This window comes from Balaenoptera borealis (genome assembly GCF_965194805.1).
Source record: "Balaenoptera borealis genome assembly, chromosome: 3".
Taxonomy (NCBI): domain Eukaryota; kingdom Metazoa; phylum Chordata; class Mammalia; order Artiodactyla; family Balaenopteridae; genus Balaenoptera; species Balaenoptera borealis.
This window is the reverse complement of record NC_138866.1, coordinates 110,160,284-110,187,516: the sequence shown is the minus strand read 5'-3', so window position 1 is coordinate 110,187,516 and position 27,233 is coordinate 110,160,284. Positions and strand designations below refer to the sequence as shown.

Here is a 27,233-nt window from a genome sequence, read left to right as displayed (position 1 = left end):
ATATAATAAATGGCCCCAGACTGCTCTGCTTTTATAACGCTCAGGTCATCAGCTGTTACTTACGACAGCAGTCGGTAAAACCGCCAGTTAATAACGCTGTACCAGCACTGCTTCACCTATAGTTAGGTCTGGTGTGTTTTGAAATCACAAAACAAATGACTAGAGCAGTGTGAAAAATAAGGTTTTTCTTTCAGGATAGTTAAGAGTACTACATGAGTTTAGTGAGGTCAGCATCTTCTCCCAGGTTTAGTTCATGCCACTGTATAGACAAATGCTAGATAAGTAGGCTGTAGCTCTGGTTAGACAGGAACTATGTACACATGAATAAACTGTAGCAGGCAAGCTTTATGTGATTAACGATCTCATTATGTTCAGCTGTGGTCAATTCGTGCCTCTGGTTCAGGCTGTACGGTTAATGTGGTACTTGGGAAAACTTGTGAGTTCAGATGAAAAAGCTACAAAGATGATGAAGATTGGAATGTAAATTATTTTCAGGAAAGGTAAAGGAAAAAACCCTAGAGCTTTTCAACTTGGAGAAGCCTTTATCTAGTTAAAGTTATGCAGTGTTTGCTCTTCCAGTAACTTGTACAGTAAGAATAGACTTTCCTATAAATGACCAAAAGAATAGAATCAATCTCCAAAAGAGACTGCAGAATCACTTTGTAAGAGTGATTGAAAGCAATATCTATTGTTCTCTGTCTAAAAAGTTTCTGCCTAAAGATGAGGCGAGAGACTGAATTACTTGTCAAAGTCTCTTTCACCTCAGAATTCCGAAGGCTCCCTGTCCCAAATTATATTTGAGCTCTCCACGACTCTGCTTTTGAATTACATTCTATTCTTCTTGTAAAGGTAATGGATTGGGTGATATAGGTAATTAAAGATAGTGAGACATGAACTACACTAGCAGAGGATCTTTTACTGACTAGCTGTCTGTTGTAGGACAAAGTATTTTACTTTTCTCTACCTCCAATTTCATAATCTCTTGAGAATGGCTTGTAACCAGTTAAGTGAAATGCTTTCATAATTATAAACTATAATGAAGTAGTCTTGCTCTGGATGGGCTTTTTAAAAAAAGTTGTCTCGATACTCTTTGCAAGGCCCTCTCTCTTTTTATTTTTAATGTAGATAGTCTGGCTCTGTCACTTTGCCCTGTATTAAATATATATGGAATACATGCCATTTTTGTTAATTGTCTCATAATGATTTAAAGAATCCTTGAAAATATGATATAAATTTAGAATCTTAGCTTTTAAAATATGTATAAAATCATATACATACTTAAAAGCTTTTTAATTTTCATATTTATGTTTGAACCATCAGAACAAGAAGATGGGACAGACTCAAAGCTTTCTTTGGACCAGAATGTCACTCTCCAGTTTGACTTTCACTTTGAATCTCTTTCTATTATACTTTATAACAATGATCCCAGCCAGGTATGTAGTTAATGTCTGCATCTAGGAATACGTCTTTAGCTCTTGATATTCAATTTTAGAATGTTGTCATTTTTTTTGATGTGACTTTTCTTCTCACAATTGATGTGTCTGTTAAATTCTATTTGGCTTAGAGAATATGCATTGGTCTTGCTCTCTGCTTTCACTTTGTTAGTTTTTTAATTTTTTTTAATTTTTAAAAATATTTAGTTTATTTTTATTTTTGGCTGTGTCGGGTCTTCATTGTGGCATGCAGGATCTTTTTGTTGCAACACACGGGCTCTTGCAGCGCGTGGGCTTCTCCCTAGTTGTGGTATGTAGGTTTTCTCTTTAGTTGTGGCGCACAGGCTCCAGGGCATGTGGGCTCTGTAGTTGTGGAGCACGGGGTCCGGAGCACGTGGGCTCAGTAGTTTGCGGCACACGGGCTCTTTCATTGAGGCGTGTGGGCTCTTTCGTTGAGGCGTGTGGGCTTAGGTGCACCGTGGCATGTGAGATCTTAGTTTCCTGACCAGGGATGGAACCTGCGTCCCCTGCGTTGGAAGGCAGATTCTTTGCCACTGGCCCACCAGGGAAGTCCCAGTGTTTTTAATCTTACTAGGCCAAGGAAAAGCTCTTACTTTTTTCCAAGTAATATCAGCACTAAAACACTTAAACCTATCTCTAGGAGAAGAATTTTATATATGAGTAATTAATTATATGTACAATTTTATTATGTAGCTAGATATATATGCATATTTAACTAAGGAAAATAATTTAGTAGTGGCTTTGGAACCTTAGAGGATTATTTTTAAATTCATGATTATCCATGATATATAAGCATTAATTATGTTTCTCTTGAATAAATTTTATATGTAGTAGATACATATTAAGGATACTGATGAGTGAATTGAGGAACCAGGGTCTAGTGCCATTATGATTTGAACCACATAATGTGTAATTGATAGTTTAGAAAGCTATTTTTTTATTATACAGGTAGTATCTTCTAATAAATGTTTTTGATTATATCAATTAATATATCATAATATTCATACATATAGTACCCATAATATGCACTGATTTTAAGTATTATATCTGTTGTTTATGTACATTTATATGTTTTCTTATGTTTCATATTGTTTTCTAAAAGTTATACAATATTCATATATTGTTATTTTTGGGCCTTGGGCTAGTGTCTGTCATTTGTGCAATGGACTGCCTTAATTTCATTTTTTCTTTCAAATTTTATTGAAGTATAGATGATTTACAGTGTTGTGTTAATTTCTGCTGTGTATCAAAGTGATTCAGTTATATATATATATTCTTTTTTTATATTCCTTTCCATTATAGTATATCACAGGATATTGAATATAGTTCCTTGTGCTATACAGTAGGACCTTGTTGCTTATCCATCCTGTATATAATAGTTTGCATCTGCTAATCCCAAACTCCCAATCCATCCCTCCCCCTTGACAGCCAGAAGTGTGTTCTCTTTATCTGTGAGTCTGTTTGTGTTTCGTAGATATGTTCATTTGTGTCATACTTTAGATTCCACATATAAGTGATATCACATGGTATTTGTCTTTCTCTTTCTGACTTACTTTGCTTAGTATGGTAATCTGCAGGTCTATCCATGTTGCTGCAAATGGCATTATTTCATTCCTTTTTATGGCTGAGGAGTATTCCATTGTATACATGTACCACATCTTCTTTATCCTTTCATCTGTTGATGGACATTGAGGTTGTTTCCTTGTCTTGGCTGTTGTGAATAGTGCTGCTGTGAACATAGGGGTGCATGTATCTTTTCGAATTATATTTTTGTCTGAATATATGCCCAGGAGTAGGATTGCTGGATCATATGGCAACTCTATTTTTAGTGTTTTGAGGAACATCTATACTGTTTTCCATAGCGGCTGCACCAATTTACATTCCCACCAACAGTGTAGGAGGGTTCCCTTTTCTCCACACCCCCTCCAGCATTTGTTATTTGTAGACATTTTAATGTTGGCCATTCTGACTGGTGTGAGGTGACTGCCTTAATTTCTAATGTTTAATGTTAAAAAAAAGATCAGAAAATGACGTAATGGAGAATGACCAGTTAAATGGATTCTTCATTTCAATTAAGGTACTATCATTCTACTGGTTTCTCAGCCTTAGAATCTTGGTGTCTTCTTTTACTTCCTTCTTTGTAGACCTTCTTTATTCATTTAGATAGAGTACTGTCAGTTTTTTCTGAGTGAACATTTGTTCTTTCCTGGCAGTTTTCACTGCTGCTTTATTTGAAACTTCTTAGCTCACACAGTACTGCAGTGGCTTCCTTGTTTGTTGCTCTTTTTCCTTTCATCCATCCTAGACATTGGCACAAGCCAGTTTCTTCAGTTAATCTTATGTAGCCGTTTACAACTTCCCATTCTACTTAGAAAGCATTCACTGTTATGTTCTGTGAATTTTAACTTATTAAAAAAATTCATTGGCTCCAAATTGTCTACATCAGTAACCATATCACAAACGCTATTATATTGTGATCAGTAGATGTGTCACTGGTCATTTCTATTAATAGTTACAGATCACAAGTTTGTGAATTATTTACATTTTTGTAAATTAAAGGCATTCCAAGTTTTCCAATAATAATTTCATTCTGACCCACTTACATGCATTGTACTCTTTTGAGTGAGAATATAGGGAGTTATAACCAGTGTGCCAAGAATTGCCCATCACCAGTACCCTTATATCAATGCCATGGTCTGTAGTGAGCAATTATGACTGAACTGATAATCTTTACTTCCCCGAAGTTTTTTTTTTTTTTTTTTTTTGGTTGGTTGATTGGGTTTTGTTCTTTTAATGTCTCGGCACACCTACAGAATTTGGAGCTATGTATTATGGTGAAATAAAGATTGACGTCCTTTTTCCTTAAAGTTTAAACATTTGGTTTAGGATTTGAGACCACAATTAGACCTCCACATTTCTTTCCAGACATCATTCCCTACCTTTCTTTTATTGGAATATTTAAGCCTGAGATGCCAGTCTGTACCTTGTGCCCTCAGAGCATCTTGAATTGTTTGCTCATGTTTTTTCCCCATCTAGAATGTCTTCTACCCCTCGTAGCCTATCTGGTTCCACTCAGTCTCTCAAGCTCAGTTAGTTCTCAACCTTCTTCATGAATTTTTCCCAGCCCACAATGATCTCTTTGACCCTATGAGCTTTTGCTGTTTATATTCTTTACCTAATCACTTAATATCCTTTGTGGAATATGGGAAGATATAAGTCTGAATAAATAAGTGACGATACATCATTTTTTAATTATTTACAACTTACAGCATCTCCTTGGGATGTTCCTTGTAATGTATTTCTATTGTATTTTTTTCAATTAGAGTATAAGCTCACTGAGATCACCTACCATGCCTTATCCTTTCTCATAAAGCCTTTAGTTCCTCTCACAGAGTGTTTTACAGAAGAGCTCATTAAATATTGGGTTGGCCAAAAGTTCGTTTGGTTTTAAGTAAAAATAAAAGACCTTTTTCATTTTCACCAAGAACTTTATTGAACAGTGTATTCATTAACCAAACGAACATTTTGGCCAAGCCAATATTTGTAAGTTAGCATGATTGATTGACAGTTTCCTGGGTTGTTTTTATTTGCATTGAATTGTAAATTAGAAATTTTTATGTATTAACCCTTGTTGAAGATCAGCACATGCACTTATATATTTATTTGTATGTGCATATGCAGTCACAAACATGCATATTATTCTTTGTTCCAGTTTTAATGCCCAAACTTTAAAAATTTGTGGTATGGATTTGCTTTTAACCTCTGAGTTAAGAAATATGTTTAAAAGTAATTACATAACACCTGAAGATAATTGATTCTTTTGCTTGAAAAATATACCACAGGAATCCAAACTTTCATTTCATAATGACAGTTTCCGGCTTGGTGAACTCAGACTACATCTTATGGCCTCTTCAGGGAAGATGTTTAAGGATGGCTCAATGAATGTCAATATTAAACTTAAGACATGCACCCTTGATGATCTCAGAGAAGGAATTGAGAGAGCAACATCAAGGTTTGTCATCTCTGAATTTGCCACACATTATATAAGGTTGACATTGCACTTGGCATTGCTACCAGGCATTGATTGCTCAGCTTAAGATTGTCAGAAGGGGTCTTTTGATCATCCTTTTTGGGATTCTGTTCCTTGGGATTATCAAAAGAGGTCTTTGGTCATATTTCAGTTTGAAGTGCATCAAGAAGTAGTGCTAATTTCAGGTTCAGTTGCTTTAAAGTTTGAATAAAAGGAAGTTTAATAATAAAATAGAGTATTGTCTTAAAAGTGGGAACTAAGAAACTGTAAGAATTTTAATAGTTAAATCCACATGGGGTGGTTCATTGGTGATATATTTTTCTAAATTGTTCACAGTAGGCAGAATCTTTTTTTCAAAAAAGCCTTAAAGTTATGGGTCTTTCTTTTGTTTTATTTTGTCTATATATTTTAAAACAGTTTTGTGAAATTTCTTTAAAAGTTTTAGTAGATCAACTATACTTAAAAAAGACCCTACAGGATTAAAAAAAAAAAAAAACTGGAATCCCTAATTTTCACATTATCAACTCATTTTTGAAAGATTAATTTATATCACCCTACTATAAAGTGAGAAACATACAACTTCAATAGCCTAATTATATTTTTATTCCTTTCCCAAATAATGAGATGCATAATATTTTTGTCCTTGTTGTTTTTTGGAGAAAAACTATTCTGCTGCTTGAAGTTGGACCCGTTGAATATGTATTGAATACTTGTGAGCCCTTTGTTTTTCTAAGAGATGAATAAATGAGGAAAGAGTGCTATCATGCAACCAGCTTTTCTGATTTGCAAATTTCATGTCTTGGGGTAGCAGTCTAGGCAAGGGTGATAAAGGCCGTCCTTCTGTTTCATAGCGTGCTCTTTGCAGTGCACATGAGGATGTGTGGGAATTATTATATCATTGCAGATGCTTGATGAATGCTGCCTGATTTGAATCACATTGAATAATTTGGGAGTCAATTGTATAGGATGATCTTTGGAGACAAATTCTTTCAGGGAGGTTTTATTTTGTAAAATAATATAAAGAGGTTGTCTTTTAAATTTTGTGGCACCACATTAATGTGTTTTGTTAATTGCCAAACTTCCTTTCAGCAGTCATTGATTGTTTTTCTAGTATGCATTATAATTATAAAGTATTCTATAATTACTTATTATCATGAACCTTGCTGTGGAGATTAGGAGACCACGTCTTGGTTGCTGATTAGCTAATTAGACTCAAGTTAACACTGATCTGTTTTCTGTTCACAGATTGGAAACTGAAAGGTGAAAGAAAAATGATTAAAATGTATAGGAAATTTTTCATCTTTTTAATTCTTTTAGCGGAAATAAAATAATGAATGTATATATTTTTTCAGAATGATTGATAAGAAGAATGGCCAAGATAACAACAGTTATATGATTGACATAAGTTACACACAAGACAAGAATGGAAGTCATATTGATGCTGTTCTTGACAAGCTGTATGTTTGTGCCAGTGTGGAATTTCTGATGACTGTGGCAGATTTCTTTATCAAAGCTGTACCTCAGAGTCCAGAAAATATGGCTAAAGAATCACAGATTCCACTGCGGCAGACTGCCTTAGCAAAAATCAAGATGGAGAAAGGTTAGCAGAATTTATCTGTCAACTTGTATATTTTACCAAAATTACAAACTGGAAAAAAGAGAAATGGAGAATTTAAGAATGTAAAATTACTCTTTCAAATTTAAATGCATTCAGCAGAAAAACCTTAGTAAGCATAGATTTTTTTAAGAGAGAGGTGGAGTAAAAATATGTATCGGATCAGGCGCCAGGAAACCTCTGCTGTGGTTCCAACTCTGCCATTAACATTTCTTTACCCATCCAGAAATACAGCCTGTTTTATAAAAAGGGAATCTTTTATTCAAAGAAAATATTTGGAAGAATTAAATCATAATTGAAGAGCAATTAAACAGCTGAAAGCAGAGGGTGGGAGTATTGGAGGACCCAACATGACACCCCTGGACATCACCTTAGATTCCTTAAAGTTAGCAGAGGGTTTGCGCAGCTCTGGTCTCCATGTATGCTGATGCCACTCCCTGACCCGTAAACCATTTATTCCAGCATTGCAAAGTAGATCAGTGATTTCCTCTGTTAAATTGTGATTGTCTAAGGTCAGGCATTTTTCTCTCTAATGTGTAACTCAGCAAGATTGCAAAACTGCCATTTACTGGCAAGGTCAGAATTTTATTTTTCCATTTACCTTTCTTAAACAGTAATCATGTGATATTTCTATTCATATATGCATGTAATGTATTTTTACTATAGATTGTATGACACTAACTGTAGACTTGAGGGTGAAATCTAGGCAGACAAGTAATAATGGCCTGTGTACTTATCAGGGTCTCCTGTCCTCTTCCTGATACTCCCCTCGCCTGTTTTCGCTTCCTTGCTCCTGCAGCATAACATAGGACATGCTCAGACGTGTACACACATGCATCGCATATATGCGTTAATTCTGACAAAAGGAACTTCAAAACAAGATGATTTCTGCTAGGTCAAAGTGGGAATGATCTTCTTAACAACAGGGGTCAAGATTGCATTATCCCACGTAATCAGCATTTGTTAATAATCATTTATCATTAGTCTTTACCGATCAGTTATTAATATTGTTACTTTCACCATATCCATAATAGCAGGATATTAGAAGCAACTTAGCAACTTACAGATAACATGTACCCAAGTGACAAGGTTTACGTTGCTAGAACTTTTATGGTTCCTATTTTTGTTTCTTCAGATGACTCTGTGAGACCAAATATGACTTTAAACGCCAAGATCACAGACCCAGAAGTGGTGTTTGTTGCCAACCTGACAAAGGCTGATGCCCCTGCTCTGACAGCGTCATTCCGGTGTAACCTCTGTCTATCGACATCCAAACTCGAGCAGATAATGAAAGCGTCTGTGAGAGATCTTAAAGTGCTCGCTTGCCCTTTTCTCAGAGAAAAGAGAGGAGAAAACATTACCACAGTAAGAATTACCTTATATTCTAAGCTTGGATTGAAGGATGGCAGAAATGGTTCATTCATAGAATCCCAGAATGTGAGAGCTCTGTAGGACTTCAGAGAGTATTTACTCCAGCTTGAGATTTTACAGATAAGGATGTTGCATTCCAGAGATGTTAAATGATTTAGCCATGTCTGTAGTGACAGAACTGTAGACTATCTCCAGACTCATTTTCATTATACCGTCTTTTGCTGAACAGTATTTGAACTTTAGTACAAATCAACATTCCTTTTCAGCTGTTGGCTTTTGTTCACCACAGTATATCCAATGAGTGAGTGGATGAATGAACCAAAAAATTCATCAGAGTCATGTGCCCAAAAGAGATTATGTTTTGCTTTATTACAAATTAACTTCAATTGTGCTTTCACATTATAGTTGAAAAATATGGTTTTAGTTAATTAAATTAATTACTGTACCAAATGTTTTTTAATGTTAAATTGACAATTTTATGTTAAAGAGCATCATTATATAATGTGACTCATTTGCAGTGTTATTTTAAATTTTAAAAAATTCGTGGACAAAGTGACTTGCATAAAGAAGTGCAGTGCTAAGCTTAATCTATACTGTATCATGAAACATTCTTTAGCAGGATCATCTTCTTTTTTTTTTTTTTTTGGTTGCACCGGGTCTTAGTTGTGGCAGGCGGGCTCCTTAGTTGTGGCATGCATGTGGGATCTAGTTCCCTGAGCAGGGTCCCCCTGCGTTGGGAGTGCAGAGTCCTATCCACTGCGCCACAAGGGAAGTCCCAGGATCATCTTTTGACATGTCACAGAAAGCTTATATTAATCATTCTATTTAAAGCTCAGCCTACTTTTTTAAAAATGAAAGTTATGGATACTAATTCCTCCATTCAGTTCAGATGCATTTTATTTGTTTCTTTAATGATATTTAATAGCCTTCATGGTTTTAATAAATCGTCAAGTTTGAAGGTTTGAAATCTATTCTAATAAGGACCTTACAGGAAATTCAAGACTGACCTGTTGGTAATCATCTGGAAACTGTTCATTTACCTACCTTACTATAGTCTTTTTTTAAAAGGTGTTAACAGAACTATTTGTTTAGAATAACATTTTCAAGTGATTTAGTGGTCATAAAAATTATAATGAAATACATTTCCATTTCCTCATTTACCTCTTTGCAAATGTAAGACCTTACCATAGTCCTTAGCTCATTTTTGTAGATATCTTAAAAGTGTATTTTACATAGGGCATCATTTAAAACACATTTTAGCAAAAGGAAACATTTTAAACTTCTAATAGTAAATGTGCATTACTACTTAAGAATTTGGCATAAAGGAATTCATCAGAACTGCTTAAACTCCTTTACAATGGTCATAGACTTGTCTTAGTTTGGAGGAGCCCTCACAAGAGATTCTCAGCTAATTTAATTTGCCTTTTTGCTTTTAGTTGTAGACTATAGTTAAAGATCTCAAATTAAGTAAGACATGTTCATAAGTAAATTTCATTTATTTGTTTCTAGGTCTTACAGCCCTGTTCTCTGTTTATGAAAAAATGTACATGGGCTTCAGGAAAAGAAGATATAAATATTGAAGTTGAAGAATTTATAATTAAGGTTAGTGCCTGTCATATTATTTGGGTGAAAATCAATTCTTTTTTTTAAAATTAATTAATTAATTTATTTTTGGCTGCGTTGGGTCTTCGTTGCTGCACGCAGGCTTTCTCTAGTTGCGGCTAGCGGGGGATACTCTTTGTTGCGGTGCACAGGCTTCTCATTGCGGTGGCTTCTCTTGTTGCGGAGCACGGGCTCTAGGCGCGCGGGCTTCAGTAGTTGTGGCACACGGGCTCAGTAGTGACTCACAGGCTCTAGAGCGCCAGCTCAGCAGTTGTGGCACATGGGCTTAGTTGCTCTGCGGCATGTGGGATCTTCCTGGACCAGGACTCGAACCTGTGTCCCCTGCATTGGCAGGCGGATTCTTAACCACTGCGCCACCAGGGAAGCCCCACAATCAATTCTTATTTTTCTTATCTTTTGATGACTCTCACATCTAGAGCATTATGCTAGTCACATATTTAGTAATCAATAAAAACCTCATATTAAAATACATTTTTCTTTAATGCAAATGTTTGTTTCTATTTTCTTTGAAACAGTGCAGGTGACTCTTGAGTAACGCGGGGATTAGCAGTGCTTTAACTTTACAGTCAGACCTCGGTATATGTGGTTCCTCAGAATCTGCATTCCTCCATGTCTGAGGTTCTACATCTGCGGATTCAAACAACTGTGGCTCATGTAGTACCATAGTATTTACTACTGAAAAAAATCCACACATAAGTGAACCCCCACAGTTCAAATCCATGTTGCTCAGGGTGAACCGCACTTTTAAATATATACAAATGATCAGGATAGTTTTTATCTAGTATATTTGTGTGTGTGTTGGAGATTGGGTTTGGGTGGGGAGAGCAGAGATGAAGTGGGAGGAGAAGGAAAGGAAGGATAGAAAAATGAGGTTGCTCTTATTTTATTTGCAATGTTATTTTTAGGCTTTTATTTGAGGTGTAGTTTGGTTGAATTTAATAATTATGTGATTAAATGTTTTATTTGTCTTATAAAATATTTATAATGACAGATGTATGCCAGAAATAAATTATTAGAATTTTTTTTATCTCTTACATTTGTAGTATTGAAAAAGCAATCTGCTCTCCAATGTACTTTTCTCTCAATATTTTAAATTACTAGTTTGTCTTAGATGGCATTTTGTTAACAGATTTACTTTTCTACAGACTTAAAATGCTAAATGGGGAGAAAACTTGGATTTGCATGCATTTTTGTCTGCGACACTGGGTTAAAGTGCTGAGGGATTGTTTTTCCATGTCTTTGTATATCACTTTACTTATTTATTGAGCACGCGTTTTTTGAGCCTTTACTGTGTATGAAGAATGTCCTGTACAAGGCACTGGGGGTACATGGTCCCTACATTAAAAAAACTTAGTGACATATGTGAGAGAAAGAAGTAAATGAGTGATTACTTTCAGCTTTCAGTGCTAGAGGCATGCATGAGGTGCTCTTGGGGATGCAGGCAGGAGCCTCCAGCTCAGACTAGGACATCAGGGAAGGCTGTCTGGAAGTGGGGCTACTTGAACTGAGCTTTGAACATCTGAGCGTGGTTAGATGGAGAGAGAGGGAAAGGGTTACCTAGACAGAACCAACAATATGCATAAAGGCAAAGGCTTGAAAAATCCTTTAAGGACTTGGAGGGGTGATCCCATGTGGATGGGGAGAATGGTGTGGTGGAGTCATAGGACTGAGAACACTAATTATAGGTGACATTAATCAGGCAATGAAGAAAAGGATTCAGGTGACAGGTAAGTTTGGGAAGTACTGCATACTCGCTCCTTCTTTTGGTGATGTAATCATATCTCCTTAGCATATTAAACAAGTAAGGGTTGTGAGAAGTGAACAGTAAAGGAATCCACTTAATTTCTTTAACCCAGTATTGCTCAAACTTTGGGAAACCATGGGTAGCTTAACTGATTAGGCATCAGGTCACAAAGAAGTTCGTGTCCTAAGCTAAAGAGAGTTTTAATCTTACCCTGAAAGTTATGGGGAGTTGTTGAAGATTTTAAACATAGGAATGACATGCTCAGATTTGGGTTTTAGGAAAATCATGTGGTGGGTGGGCTGAGATGGTGCTGACAGGACATGGAAGACATCATCATTGCTAAGAACTAAGGCACGGTAATTGGAATGAAGAGGTGAGCAAAGATACTATCCAAAGATAATAGGAGGTGGAATTTTCAGATCTTAGGGTGAAAGGGAGTCCATGGTGATTCTCAGGTTTCCTATGTCGGTAAGACAAATGAAAACCATGTGTGTATATCTTGATGAGGATCACATACTTTGGTTTAGTTAATGCAGCTGGTTGAAAAATGAAAAATTCAGTTATACTTCTACTTTTTCTGTTCACATAACGCTGTTTCACTCTGAATTAACTGATTTAACTTTAGGTTTCGACAGTTGACATGCACATTAGTCACTTAATTCTAGAATAACCTGGGCAGAAGTCACTGTTTTGAGGTTAGTTGACTTGACACATGATTTTGTGTGTTCTCTTTTGTTTTCCTCAGTTATTAATTTAATATATTTAAATTTTTAATTAGTTACTTTAAATTTTTTGTGTTATGTATTCTTCTCATCTGGGAAAGAATTTATTCTAAATTTTTTTCTCCTTTCTTTTTTAAAGATTTCACCCATAATTCTTAATACTGTGATGACAATAATGGCTGCTCTGTCTCCAAAGACAAAAGAAGATGAATCCAAAGATATATCTAAGGAAACGGAACATCTTTGGGGTGTCAAATCTATTAGTGATTATAACTCTTGGTTTCTTGGTGTTGACATGGCCACAGAAATAACAGAAAATTTCAGAGACATTGAAAATCCAGTGATAGAGGAAAATTGTGCTGTTGTTGTCCAGTCAGTTCAAGTTACCTTAGAATGTGGCCTTGGGCATCGAACTGTACCTCTATTATTGGCAGAGTCTAAGTTTTCAGGAAACGTTAAAAATTGGACTTCCCTAATGGCCGCTTCTGCTGACATGACACTAGAGGTATGACCACATGAATTATTACCCACCTTCAGAGGCAACTTCCTTAAAAGTGCAATTGAGGGATTAGGAAGTGAGCTTTTTTGTGTGCATGACCATAGCAAGTATATATATGAATAGATAATATATTCTAACATTTAATTTATTCATGTGTAGTATTATTTATTTGGTCATTACTTTTTAAAGGTTCTTTTGCTAAATAATTGGTTTATGGAGCAAAGTAAGAGTAAAGTAAAATGCACCCTCCTTATAAATATCCTTTGTGTCCTTAGGTGTGTTGTTAAAATGGTTATTGGCATATAACATTACTTAACATTTTTTCCTACTGGTTGTAGAAATATGTAGTTAACGTTTAAAGACTCTCATAATTCTGTGCCTTTCCAGGTTCATTATTACAATGAGACCCATGCTGTATGGGAGCCACTGATTGAGAGAGTGGAGGGGAAGAGACCATGGAATTTAAGGCTTGCTGTAAGGAAATCATAATAAAATAATATCATTGTGTACATTCATTTATATATATATATATATCTTAGTTCAGAGATTCTCAAGATGTAGTCCAGGATCCTTGAGGCCCTTTTAGAGGATCATGGGATCAAAATTCTTTTCATAATAATATTCAGACATTATATATCATTTTCATTCTCATTCTCTCATGAGCATACAGTGGAATTTTCCAGAGACTATGCAATTTTGCAGCAGATTGAATACAAAATTAGAAATGAGTCCGCCTGTCTTCTCTTAAGGCTTGCACTAAAGAGACCTGTAAATACTCCTCTTCTCACTATGTATTTTTAATGGTTATTTTTCATTAAAATATTATTTATGTTAACATGTAATTGTTGGCTTTAAATGAATATTTAAAATTTTCTCAGTTTTAGTTTCTCATAGAGTACATACTGATAGATAATAACCCACATAAATGAAGCTCCTTGGGATCCTCAGTCATTTTAAGAGACCAAAAAATCCAAGAACTGCTATTCTGGTTCATGAATTCTTTGTGTCATCTCTTTGTGATGCTTCTTGAGAACACTGCAGAGTCCTAGATACTGAAACACATCTCCCTAGATTAACAGGAACACAAGTTTTATACCCTTCACAAATTATCACAGCACACTTCTCTGGGGCAACTTGACCCAAGTGTGAGGCATTGAAATTGACTTAGCAGATTATTTTTATTTTTTATTTTTTTTTTAAGCTACTCTGGACATCTTTAAATCATTTACCTAATGGATTTTTTTTTAAAACTAATTTAGTTGTTTATTTTTGGGTGTGTTGGGTCTTCATTTCTGTGTGAGGGCCCTCTCCAGCTGCGGCGAGCAGGGGCCACTCTTCATCGCGGTGCGCGGGCCTCTCACTGTCGCGGCCTCTCTTGTTGCGGAGCACAGGCTCCAGACGCGCAGGTTTAGTAGTTGTGGCTCACGGGCCCAGTTGCTCCGTGGCATGTGGGATCTTCCCAGACCAGGGCTCGAACCCGTGTCCCCTGCATTGGCAGGCAGATTCTCAACCACTGCGCCACCAGGGAAGCCCGCAGATTCTTACTTTGAAGATGAGCAGTCACTTAACCTGTGTCCTAATTTCCTCTCAGTAAAGTAGAAGTAATATTTCTGACCTGCCTCTCTTTGGAGTAGGCAGGCTAACAAAGAATGTTTTACAAGACTTTTACAAGACTGATGGGTGGTTGAAAGCTTATCATATTACTTATTTATAGGTGTTACTGCTAAAAAGTAGAAGGAATACCAGATGTTACTTCCAATAAGGATCAGTTTAGACTTCAGGGTCCTCTTAAAGTGCTCATCAACATAAAATGACCAATTAGGTGACACTGGGTAAATAGCTTTCTCTGGTGAATGCACAAAAGACAAATACTGTAACTCACTTGGAGTCCTTCCATGGCACAATTCTAAACATTTCCCTATGCGTGGACTACACACTGAAAGAAAGAATGCTGACCTGCGCTAAGTCAAGGTGAAGCACTGAATATTTTTGAAAATGAGACTTTTGAGGAGCCTTAATATAAAGTGACAGGGTTAGGAGAATTTAACCTTGACTCTATCGAGGGTATTTTAATTTTATTATTCATTGGCTAATAAAACTGCTATGTATTTATCCTCGTAGGTAAAGAAGAATCCAGTCCAGGATAAAAGTTTGATGCCAGGAGATTATTTTATTCTTCTTCCTGAGCCAGAAACAGAAGTTGATATTTCTTCAGGAGATACAATGAATATAACAATATCCAAAAGCTGTCTTAATGTTTTCAGCAATTTAGCAAAAGTATGTTTGGTTCTTGCTTGGACTATTTCATAGTTTGGTTCTTGTTTGGACTATTTCAAATGGAATTTTAAATGGAAACGTATGCATTATTTTTGTTTGTCATCAACATTCATTTCTAAAAAATGTGTAGCCGAAATTTAGTTTTTGAAAAAAAATTTGAATTTTGCAAAAATTTTATTGCGTTGTTGTGTTCCTTTTCAGGGTTTTTCAGAGGGCACTGCTTCTACTTTTGACTACTCTTTAAAAGACAGGGCACCTTTTACAGTAACAAATTCTGTAGGTGTTCCCATTAAGGTGCAGCCCAATCATAATCTCAGAGTGATGGGCTCCCTTGAGAAAAGTGATGTGTGTGATGTTGATGCCGGTCAGAAATTGGAATTGGAATATGCCAGCATGGAACCTTCATGTCAAGGGAAACTATCCACACTGAGCCGTCAGGAGAGCTCCCTCTTCTCTCTGACCTTCGGTATGCTATATTTATGCTATTTTTAAGGGTATCTTTGGAATTCTTGGTGTCAGCTTATTTTTGATAAAATATGGAAAAATATTTGCTGCAGATACCCTTGAGAGACAACATTTCTAAAGGCTTGAAACAAATAGTTGATAAACTTTTGTTTTCTTCCTCTAAACTTGAGAAAATTAAACTTGATTAATTTAAGAATTACCTTAGAAAACTAGATTATTTCTATGTGTTTAAATAGTACAGTATGTAGTACGCTTCAGAAGGGACTGGAGTTCAGTGAGGAGAGAAAATAACTATATTCAGAAGTCTTAAAATGTTGACAGTAGTTAATCACCATTCCAAAAAAAAAAGCGATTTTTATTGTTATATAGTTGAGAAAATAAGGAACAAGTTGGATTTTGTTTGTTTTAATACATTTAAAACCCCAAGAGAAATTGTTTGGGGTCAAAAAATTTTATAATAATAACTAGTTTCCTTTCTTTGTTATTAGCTCCTGTGTCTTAGAAAAGAATTTTGTGTAGTCTACATTTCTAGTCATGAGGAAGAATACTCTTGTCATTATTTTGAGTTGCTGCTCCTGATCTGTCGTATAAAAATTTAGGTAAATTAGTATTTGGAATGCTTCTCACTTATGCTCTGACTTAGCACCTCATGGATATACAGAAGTTACAAAAGTCCCTGTTGCCAGACCTGGACGGCGATTGTATAATGTATGGAATCCCAATGCCAGTCATTCTGACTCACTCGTGGTACAAATTGATGCAACTGAAGGGAACAAAGTAATTACCCTTCGTTCTCCTCTGCAGGTAATGCATTAAAGTGAATTGTGTTCCTTTAAGTATATCAAGAAATATTAAATCATTTGCCTGAATATAGGAATGTAATAAAACTTCATTAGTTCAGTACTGATTGTTCAGAAATAAATAATAGTTTGAACTGGGTATTTCCTGTCCAACTTACTTTTGTAATATTCTTCATTTTAAATGTCTCATGAAATGCTGTTGTTAATTTAAAGCCCATTTTTGTTGTCTCCTGGGTTTAAAATTAATGAAACTTTTTGTCTATTCCTTTAAAGATTCAGAACTGAGGAATATTGCAGTAATAGCTGGTTGTCAAATAGGATAACATTCCATTCTCTTTGTATTGTATTTTTCAACTATGTATGAAGGAATATTGAAATGGTCTCCCCAGAAAAAAATTTTAGCATATTAATCTGTATAAATATTTTTTTCTACCTTTAAGGCTTTATCGACTTTTCTTTTTCTCTGCATTATTACAGATTTCAGCATATGGTCAGCAGAAGAATATTTCTTCCTACCTGTAACATCAGATAAAAATGAAAGGATTTCAATTTTGGTCATTGTCTCTCAGTTTACTATTAGCTCCAACCTATATTACACTGTAGTTAAGGAAGGATTGTACTGTATTTATTTACCTCATGTTTCCTTTACTATCCTTTTCTGTTTAGTCGTATGGTGCATTGAGAAAAGGTTGTAATGAGGAAAATATTATGGCTGAAATCCTCAAAGATTAATATGTATTTGAAAGATAATAATACACACTAAAAAAATCAGTCTGGAATATATGAACATGTGAATATCCTAATAATTTTTAACTTCCATTTAAGCATCAAGTTTCATATATATAGCTCCTTAAATATCTTAAAACTTTTCAATTACCATAAACATATCTTCCAATATTGGGCTTGAAATTTTTTAGATCTGAAAGTGATTGTGTGTGGCTCACATTTTTCTTTTGAACGTCTGCATCTTTTTAAACAACTTGTATGTTTTTTTGTCCAACAGATTAAAAACCATTTCTCTATTGCTTTCATCATCTATAAATATGTTAAGAATGTGAAGTTATTGGAGCGCATTGGAGTAGCCAGACCTGAAGAGGAGTTCCATGTTCCTTTAGATTCATATAGGTAGATACTTCATTGAATATGTTGATATAAAATGTTCATAATATATATTTTTAATTCTGTGAATTAGGATCTTTATTCTAGAATAAAGTAAAATATCTGTATTCTACATAATAATAATTCTTATTATCTAAAGATCTGTAAAAGCCAGTTTTGAGACATATAGAGAAATACATTTATATTGTTGAATTTACCAGATGAAATTTCCTGTTGTATACTTGATGTTTTAGAATTTTCTGAGACTTATTTTTATTAGATTGCCTTTGTATTTGAAATGACTTTTTTTTTTAAGTTGCCATTTTTTACAGAGTATTTTTTCCCACAAGGTGCCTCCATGAGTCAGCTGTGTGACTTTGGGCAAGTTTCTTAAACTTTCTTAGCCTTGTTTTTCTCATCTGTAAAAATAGGAATAATATTACTTATCTTGTAGAGTTATCAAGAAGAATTAATGAGATTCTTTTTCTTACGTTCTCAATAAAAACGTTTTTCCCACTCTGTTTTCTTCTTCTGTAGATGTCAGTTGTTCATTCAGCCAGCTGGTATCTTAGAGAATCAGTACAAAGAATCCACCACATATATTTCCTGGAAGGAAGAACTTCATCGGAGCAAGGAAATCAGATGCATGCTGCAGTGTCCGTCAACAGAAGTCAACTTCTTACCTCTTATAGTCAATACAATTGCTGTACCTGATGAATTAAGCTATATATGTACACAGAGGAAAGACTGGGATCCAGCTTACATCATTCATCTTTACCCTACTGTCACTTTGAGGAATTTTCTCCCATATTCTCTAAGATATTTACTTGAGGTATGCCTCTTGCATTTTGTTTGACTTTTATTATTACATGGAGTGAATTCTAGTTTGTTTCTTTTTAATGGTATTTTTAGTTCAGGTCAGTGTTTTACATTCACCTACTTGTAATGCTTTAATAATATTAATAATATCAAAAACTGGTATAACATCTACTTTGTGCCAGCCACTATGTCATGTATTTTACATGTATTAACATATTTAGTCCTTACAATAACTTCCTGAAGAAGGTACTGTTATTAGACCCATTTTACAGATGAGGAAACTGAGGGGTTAAGTGACAGGTCCAGGATCCCACAGCTAATAAATAGTAGAGCTGGAATTTGAACCTAAGCAATTTGGTTCCTTGTTCTCCACCACTGAACTCTGCTGCATCTGCTCTAAATTAATAATTATAATAGTGTCTTTATTATCTAAGTATAATTCTCTTAGCTAAAGTATGGAAAAATGCCAGTGAGAAAATACTTCATCTTAATTTATTATGAAGTTAATTTTAAAGTTTTTTGCTTTAAAGTGATGATTATTTGGTTCAAGTTTCTGTTGAACTGAAAAATAATTACTGTCTTAAAAAATATTAGGGAACATTTTCTAGTAATGAAGTATGATAAATATTTTTAAATTTGTACATGCCACAACATATCAAAATACAAAAATCTGGAAAGTATTTGGAACCTAAACTTATTTTCTTTATCTGACAATGAGCCATCCCTGAGTTGTGGAGAATAAAATTAATTAGATTAACTAAGTAGTATTTATACAAGAGATGCTTTCGGTAAGGAAGCCTAATTTATTATGTTGCTGTTACTCATTTTTAAAGTAGTTCCACCTTAGATAGCTTGTCAGCATAGCTTGATATCACTTTTCTTATTCTATTTGTATGAGAACCATTAGGTGTAGTATGTGAATAAAGGATGAAGCTGAAGTCCAGGCAATTAAGTGGCTCATTTAATGACATAGCTGTTAGTGGAAAACAGCCAGTGTTCCGGAGTCCAGCCTTTGATTCTTGGCACAGGTCTTTTTCTCAAAATTTATAACCATTGGCCTGCTAATGACCAAAAGACAGTTTCTGACTTTGGCTATGATATAGTGTTTTATTTTTAATCATTAGTAATTGTTGGATATTCATATTATGTAAAGATGGTACCTTGAAGACTTGTCAGTTAATGTGAATCTGGTAGGTTACTTAGTATTTGTATAAAATATGGACGTTATTGCAGAGGTTTTTTAAAAATTGGTAAGCAAATTTAGTTTTTGTTTCTTTGTTTTTAGGGAACAGCAGAAACTCATGAGCTAGCAGAAGGCAGTGCTGCCAATGTTCTACATTCGAGAATCAGTGGAGAAATAATGGAATTAGTTCTGATGAAATATCAGGGCAAAAACTGGAATGGACATTTCCGTATATGTGATACACTTCCCGAATTCTTTCTTGTGTATTTTTCTTCTGACTCCACAGAAGCGTTGACAGTTGACCTGTCAATACATGTCAAGCGAATTGGCAGCCAGATGGAGCTATCCATCTTTAGTCCCTATTGGCTAATCAACAAGACTTCTCGGGTTCTCCAGTATCGTTCAGAAGAAATTCATGTGAAACATCCAGCTGATTTTAGGGATATTATTTTATTCTCTTTCAAGAAGAAGAACATTTTTAGTAAAAATAAGGTATGTTTTTGTTGATAAAACAAGTTACCTGTTTATTGTTTATCTAATGCCATGCTTACCTCTTTGCTCAGTGTCACAGGTATGAATTAGGTCCAAGAGGACTTCTAAGGAATACACGGTTAAGTGGGATATTAGGAACTAACAACAATAGTGTCCCAAGGCTGAGTTACCTTTTTCTCTGGTGCCCCTAGAATTACTTCTGTTCTTGACATAGTGTCGAGTAGAAACCTTGATTTTATGTAGGTTACCAGTGATGCAATGGCATTTCAAAAGATAGAACAGTTGAATTTGGTTTATTTTAACTGAGCCCTCCTATGTGTGAAGCACTAAAGCAGGCCTTCGTGAGAGAGACCTAATGCGTAAGGCCTGACCCTTCATGCTCTGGTCCCTTCTTTCCTTTTCAGACTCATATCTTGGTATTGTTTACCCCTATGCCTTTGTATAGCTGCACTCTCTGCCTAGAATGCCTCTTGCCCTATGCTTTGCCTGTCTGCCTCATGTTTTCTGGTTATCCGCTGTTCATCCTTTGGCAGTCTGCTCCAGCCTGACATGTGTGAAGGATTTTCTGACCATCTAAAGTGGGGCTAGATATTCCATCCATGTTCTCTTAGAGCAGTGCTTCTCAAATCTCAGTGTGCGTTAGAATCACCTAGAGGGCTTTGAAAACAGGTTGCTGGGTCAGACCCCCATAGTTCGATTCAGTAGGTCTGAGTAGGGTCTGAGAATTTGCATTTTCCACAGATTGCCAGGTGTTGCCGATGGTGCTGGTCCAGGGACCACACTTTGAGAACCCCTGTCTTAGAGTTTTCATTAATACTTGATATTGTACCTGTTGATGTGTCTGACCTCTGGTTGTACTCAGGTGTTTTATAATCTATTGGGTAGATGGAGGTTAATACAGGAGCAGAATTAGATCTCTTCTCTGCAACTTTATCTGAATCCCATAGCCAGAAGTAAACTTTTTACCCTCTCACCTTGATCGCATATTATCCCTTTTATATAGTTGTTATCACATTGAGTCTCACATCATAATTATTAGTATGTATTTCCTATCTCTTTGTTTAGTTGGAAGCTCATTGAAGACAGGAATTGTGTCTTCCGTTCTGCTTATCACCACACTTTTCCTTTATTGTTTGCTGAATAATGTTAAAAGCATAAATTCTCTGTGTGCTAAAACTTTAAGAATTCGTTAGCTCTGTATCAAAAGTCTAACACTGGAAAATATCATTTTACATTATAATTCCTTTTCAAATAACAGAAGGTCTCATTGGTATACATCTTTAAATTCACTATACTCATTGCATAGGTGAATGGGAAGGTCAGAGCTCTGCTTTTAAATATGACGTTGTCCCCTAGAGTTTCTGTGGGTCTGTTACCCATTTGCAGCATGCCTTTTGTTATATTTTTCTGTCTCATGTTACTAAATAAATTTCTAGTGGTCTAGCAGCATTCCATCAAATAAAATTAATATAGTGTTTTAGATTTCTTATATGATTGTTTGTGTTCTCTGGTGTAGGTACAGTTAAAAATTTCAACTAGTTCATGGTCCAGTGGTTTTTCATTGGATACAGTGGGAAATTATGGGTGTGTGAAGTGTCCTGCCAACAATATGGAATACCTGGTAAGATTTTGCTTGCTTATTTACTTCTGATTTCATTCACATTTTCATCAGTAAATGAGCTGGATCCTAAGGGGTACAGAAATGTGAATTCAAAGTATTACGTGGAGGACAGTTATATCTCTCTACTAATTTCTAGGACCGCTAGTATCAAAGCAAAACCTAAATTTGTCAAAGTTTAAGGCATTGAGTTGAATCCATACAAGTAAGCAACTTGGTAAATATTCATAATATACTAGAATCTGCATTCCATACCACTCCCTGCCAAATGTTTCTTAAATCTTAAGTTTGACTGCAAAAATTTGAATAATCTGATACAAGTTGACTTGTTTTATTACCATTTTGAAATTTTTATTTTATTTTATTGATAGCAGAGTTAATAAAGCAGCAAAAATCGAGCCTGTACACTAATTTTAAAACAATTTATTTTGGAATGTTAAAAAGTAAAGGATTTTTTAAAAATTAAGTTTGTTATTATAAGTCATCATTAGTTAAATTACTGAGTGATATTTCTTCAATTTGTTTCTGATGGAGCCAAACTAAGGAACCAAAATTTTTCTTCTTAGAAGATAATCAGTCATGGAATATGGCTCTTAGCAGTTACTTTATTTAAGAAATCTTATTTTAAAATATTTTAAGAAGCCTGTATGTGAATGGGTGTGTGTGTGTGTGTGTGTGTGTGTGTGTATATTTCAAGCTGTGTAAAGTACTGGGAAATGATAAGCTTGTTTACTTTTTACAGGTTGGTGTTAGCATCAAAATGAGCAGTTTTAATCTTACACGAATAGTTACTTTGACTCCCTTTTATACTATTGTGAACAAGTCATCACTAGAACTAGAAGTCGGTGAAATTGCATCTGATGGCTCAATGCCAACTAATAAATGGAACTATATTGCTTCTTCAGAGGTAATATTTTCCTTTAATACAACTGGCTCCTAAAATGTACAAATAAATATAGACATATAATTAAGAATTATATATATCTCTTTGTCATACTCACTTTGCTACCATATTTGTGGGTTAAAATATGACAGCCAGCTTTGAAAGACTTTTCTTTCATACTATAAGCATATGTTAAAAAAGAAGAAAAAAATTGTGGATAATATTTACCACTAGCTCAGTCTAGACTGTTAACACTCATTCTCTAGTTCTTCCTATATGTATAAACATGGGTATGTACTGTAAAATGTACATAAAGTACTATGTATTGTGTCAATAGCAAGGTAACGTCTTTGTATTCAAGAAGTATCTTATCTTGTTGGAGGGCTTAAGACTCATATAAGTTAATACATGGAGAAGAAGATAGTGTATGGTAAGTTATAGGTGGTTATAGGATCTCTAAATAGATGAGCTGGAAGTTTCCTTGAAAAATTCCAAAAATTCAACCACCTTGCTTTACAGAGAAGGAAATGGAATCTCATACTTTTTTAGGTCAGTAAAGTTATTGGAGGTTTAGATCATTGCGGTCTAGATCAAAAGTAGAAGTTTCATAGAAGAGCTGGCATTTGAACTAAACTTTTGCAGACTCAACAAGATGAAACGTGAAGAGAATAAGGAAAGAGTGGGGAGAGGACAGATGCAAAGACAAGTGTTAGTGCTTGAATTTGCCCAAGTTTTCAACCAAGCCACCTGACTTAAGGATAGGACTGTTTTTCTGTACATCTCAAAAGAATTCTAAAATTATTTTTAAAAATATTTAGCAAAAGCTTAAGAGAAGGATTCCAATTACACTACAAACACAGTTAGACCTCTAAGAGGCATGGCCTTTCCAAGGCGCTTGGAATGATCTCCATAGACTTGGCAACAAATAAATGCTCCTTATCTTTTTATCTTTGATGTGAGTTTGATAGCAGCAGTATTTTTTTTTAGAAATAGAATTTACCCAGTATTCTATAACAGAGGGAACTTTCTTTTTAGGAACTAAGATCTCAGTTTTACAGATAAGGAAACAGGCTCAAAAAGGTGCATGATTTGATTAAGATCAGACAGCCTGGAGGATAGTGTCAGGACTTCCAGCAAGGTCCTCTGCCTTCAGTTGTCTTCTGGTTTATCTAGGATAAGATACTCTGTGAAAGAATTCATAGTGATTAAGGAATTAAAATGGGTTATACATAAAAGCAAATGTTATTAAGATTATAATTTTTAATATTCAAGATACTTGAGATGTTCTTAATAGCACTTCAGTTTCTCATATTGTAATTATTCCATAAGTATGAAAAGACTAATATATCTATTCTTCTGATGGAGTTTCTTTGGCTTCATAAATAATCATTATATTGTCAGTAATCTTAATATTAGATGTAGAGGGGCTATTTTAAGAAACTTAGTAATAATTGAATCATGATCTGAATTAGAATTGGAAACTTTATTAGCCACTGTTTTATTTATACTATAGTATTGTTTTAAGACTGATATTAACTTTTATATTTTCAGTACCTTCCATTTTGGCCTGAAAAATTTTCAGGCAAACTTTGTGTGAGAGTGGTGGGCAATGAAGGATCCTCCAAGCCATTCTTTTATAACCAACAGGATAATGGCACTTTATTGAGCTTAGAAGATCTGGTAAGTTTTCCTGTTTTAAAATAAAATGTCTTTGATTTTTAAAGTTTACTTTAAAATATTTTATTAAGACATGCTATAAAATATACTGATAATTAATTGAAGGTATACTAAAATATCAATATATAATGCTGTACATATATTTGTAAGAGATCAGAGCCAGTGTGCTTTGCAGTAAGAACTTAAGAAAACCTACTTTGTAATATCTATATAAGTGATTGAAATTCTAAATGTACCATGTGCAGTTTAAACCAACACCTCAAACATACTCTTTTTTTCTTCTACAATAGAATGGGGGTATCTTGGTGGATGTAGATACCGCTCCACATTCAACTGTCATAAGCTTTTCTGATTACCATGAGGGATCCGCACCTGCCCTAATAGTAAACCACACACCATGGGACATCCTCACATATAAACAGAGGTATGAAATAAAAGGGTTCTTGGAAAATCTGATTTGCTTTTACTGGTCCACAGTCCCTTCTAGGAAATACTTGGAGCTAGATGTGTTTCACATTCTACATGTTTCCAGATTTTAGAAAGGTAATAGGGATACATGATGTTTATTGCTAATACCCTTAGCAGGTTTTGAGACAGTACTCTATAACCAAACGCATTAGTATTCCTGTAGCAGAAGTTGGGAACCTTCACAGTAAGTGGGATAAATGAAACCGTTAACAGTTTCACATCAGTTCAGATCAAGTTTTGCTGCCACATGACGTTTGACACCAAACTTAGAGAAAAATATTTGGAGTTTTGGAGCTTTTTAAACTTCAGAATTGCACGTAAGGAATTGTGAACCTGTTTAAGTATTATCGTTCTTTTGTAGTTTGGTGATGCTCAGTGAACCTCTCCCTGTAAATCTGTATCTAGTTTTTTGGTAGGAATAGTAGAAGATTAAATAAGAGAGCAGAAGATTAAAGAAAGATTAAAGTAGAAGATTAAATAGTGGTGTTGAATGTATTATAGTACAGGCTGATAGGAATTTTGTTGTTCTTGTCTGTGCTATCATTTGGCTTGGGTAATGCCATTAAATAATGATATAACAGATAGCTTTAAATCCTTAAAATATGTAATACATATTTGCAAAGAATTATTATTATAAATCTTCAAGGCATTATCTTATATGTATATATAAAATATAAAATAATAATATACATTATATATGTATATATATAAAATAATGCCTTGCAGATTTAACATATTCATAACTCTCATGGCTTGAGTCTGCTGAGAGATTTAAAAGCATAGATTGGGATTAAACCTTAATTGGGTTACCTTTTGTTTTATTTTAGTTCTCTGGAAAGTCTTTTGTATTATCTAGACCAATACTTCTTAAACTTAAGTATCAATATTCAGATCCCTTAGAAATCTTGTTAAAATGTAGATTCTGATATCGTAGGTTTTAAGTGGGGCCCAGAATTCTGCACTTTCCAGCAAGCCTCCAGGTAATGCTAACGCTGCTAGTCCGCAGACCACACTTTGAGTAGCAGTGGTGCATGGACCCAATTGTTTTTCCTCTGAGCTTATTTCTTATGCGTTGCATTTGATTAAAATCTTAAATCTGAGCACCAAGTAAAGTTCTTCTGCTACTAAAAAATTTACTATTGGGACTTCCCTGGTGGTCCAGTGGTTAAAACTCTGTGCTCCCAATGCAGGGGTCCCGGGTTTGATCCCTGGTCAGGGAACTAGATCCCACATGCTACAACTAAAGATTCCACATGCCGAAACTAAAGATTCCTCGTGCCCTAATGAAGATCCTACACACGGCAATGAAGATCCTGCATGCTACAACTAAGACCAGCACAGCCAAATATATTTTTTTTTTAATTAAAAAAAAATTTTACTATTCACAGCCTTTTCTATAGATGAACTCTGATGTAGCAGTCTGTTTACTTTAATGAATTTCATTAGTGTGATCTTGCCTAGATCAGTTCAGAGTATACTGCAGCTTCAGAAAGGGCAGTATTCTGTTCCCTCAAACTTCAAAATCATTAGTTAATTGGACATTTTAGGGTACTTATTTTTAGGCAGAGTTGTGTTTTATTAACAAAGGCAGTTTTATAAGATGTTTGCGCCAGTCCTTTCCTCAATAAACCACGGGTCTAGGTGTCTCAAGGCCAGGATATTTTAATCTTCCCTTTGTTGCTTGCATTTCAGTGGGTCACAGGAAGAAATGGTATTGCTGCCAAGACAAGTTCGACTCTTTGCCTGGGCAGATCCCACTGGTACCAGAAAACTTATATGGAGTTATGCAGCAAATGCTGGGGAACATGATCTGTTAAAGGTACCATTTGATGTGAATGAGTGCTGTGTGAAGTACCTGGTAACAAAGGAAGTAGACAAGTTAGCGTCACACAGTCATCTTTGTCTTTACTGAACTAAAAATGAATTGAAAGTATTTTCAAAATAAGTTACTTTTTGGCTTTAGATTGCAAAGAGTTCATACCAATATTTTGTCCTAGATCAGTCAAAATACTTTATTTACAGTTTTAAAAAATAGGCCTGTTTCAGCTTGCCTAAGACCAGGAAAGTACTTTTTTATTTACTTTTGTTTTAAAGAAAGGAATTTTGAGCCTAAGTGAAAAACAACTTTATCTTGAACATGTGCGTACCACTGTTAGCTGTGAGAATTTTTAGGCATGTTTTCCCTATCAAAGCCATATGTTTTGTTAATTAAAGGAGTCTGATAGTATGCAAATTATCCCATATAAGAAATCTAATAAAATATTTATTGAAACAATATTTAGGTAGCTAAATTAATTCAATATGTTATTTCCTAGACTCTTAGACTTTGGGAAGGGCTTAAGAATTCATCTGCCAGCCTCCCTCTAATATAGGCCTTGCTCTCTTCCATGAGCAC

At 34.9% G+C, this 27,233-nt stretch overlaps 1 protein-coding gene across 6 annotated transcripts in view; it reads left to right on the top strand.

The window, feature by feature from the left end:
* The window catches only part of VPS13C (vacuolar protein sorting 13 homolog C), a 182,797-nt gene that overhangs the window by 114,724 nt on the left and 40,840 nt on the right, over positions 1-27,233 (top strand). For all 6 annotated transcript variants that reach the window (XM_082387988.1, XM_082387985.1, XM_082387984.1 and 3 more), the window contains 18 exons: positions 1,321-1,433; positions 5,297-5,466; positions 6,837-7,084; positions 8,235-8,464; positions 9,980-10,072; positions 12,699-13,064; positions 13,446-13,532; positions 15,180-15,335; positions 15,537-15,801; positions 16,444-16,604; positions 17,604-17,725; positions 18,236-18,530; positions 19,803-20,192; positions 21,709-21,813; positions 22,553-22,717; positions 24,245-24,373; positions 24,661-24,794; positions 26,531-26,657. In XM_082387988.1, the coding sequence (XP_082244114.1) occupies positions 1,321-1,433; positions 5,297-5,466; positions 6,837-7,084; positions 8,235-8,464; positions 9,980-10,072; positions 12,699-13,064; positions 13,446-13,532; positions 15,180-15,335; positions 15,537-15,801; positions 16,444-16,604; positions 17,604-17,725; positions 18,236-18,530; positions 19,803-20,192; positions 21,709-21,813; positions 22,553-22,717; positions 24,245-24,373; positions 24,661-24,794; positions 26,531-26,657 (3,356 nt within the window). The remainder of the gene's footprint in view (positions 1-1,320; positions 1,434-5,296; positions 5,467-6,836; positions 7,085-8,234; positions 8,465-9,979; positions 10,073-12,698; positions 13,065-13,445; positions 13,533-15,179; positions 15,336-15,536; positions 15,802-16,443; positions 16,605-17,603; positions 17,726-18,235; positions 18,531-19,802; positions 20,193-21,708; positions 21,814-22,552; positions 22,718-24,244; positions 24,374-24,660; positions 24,795-26,530; positions 26,658-27,233) is intronic.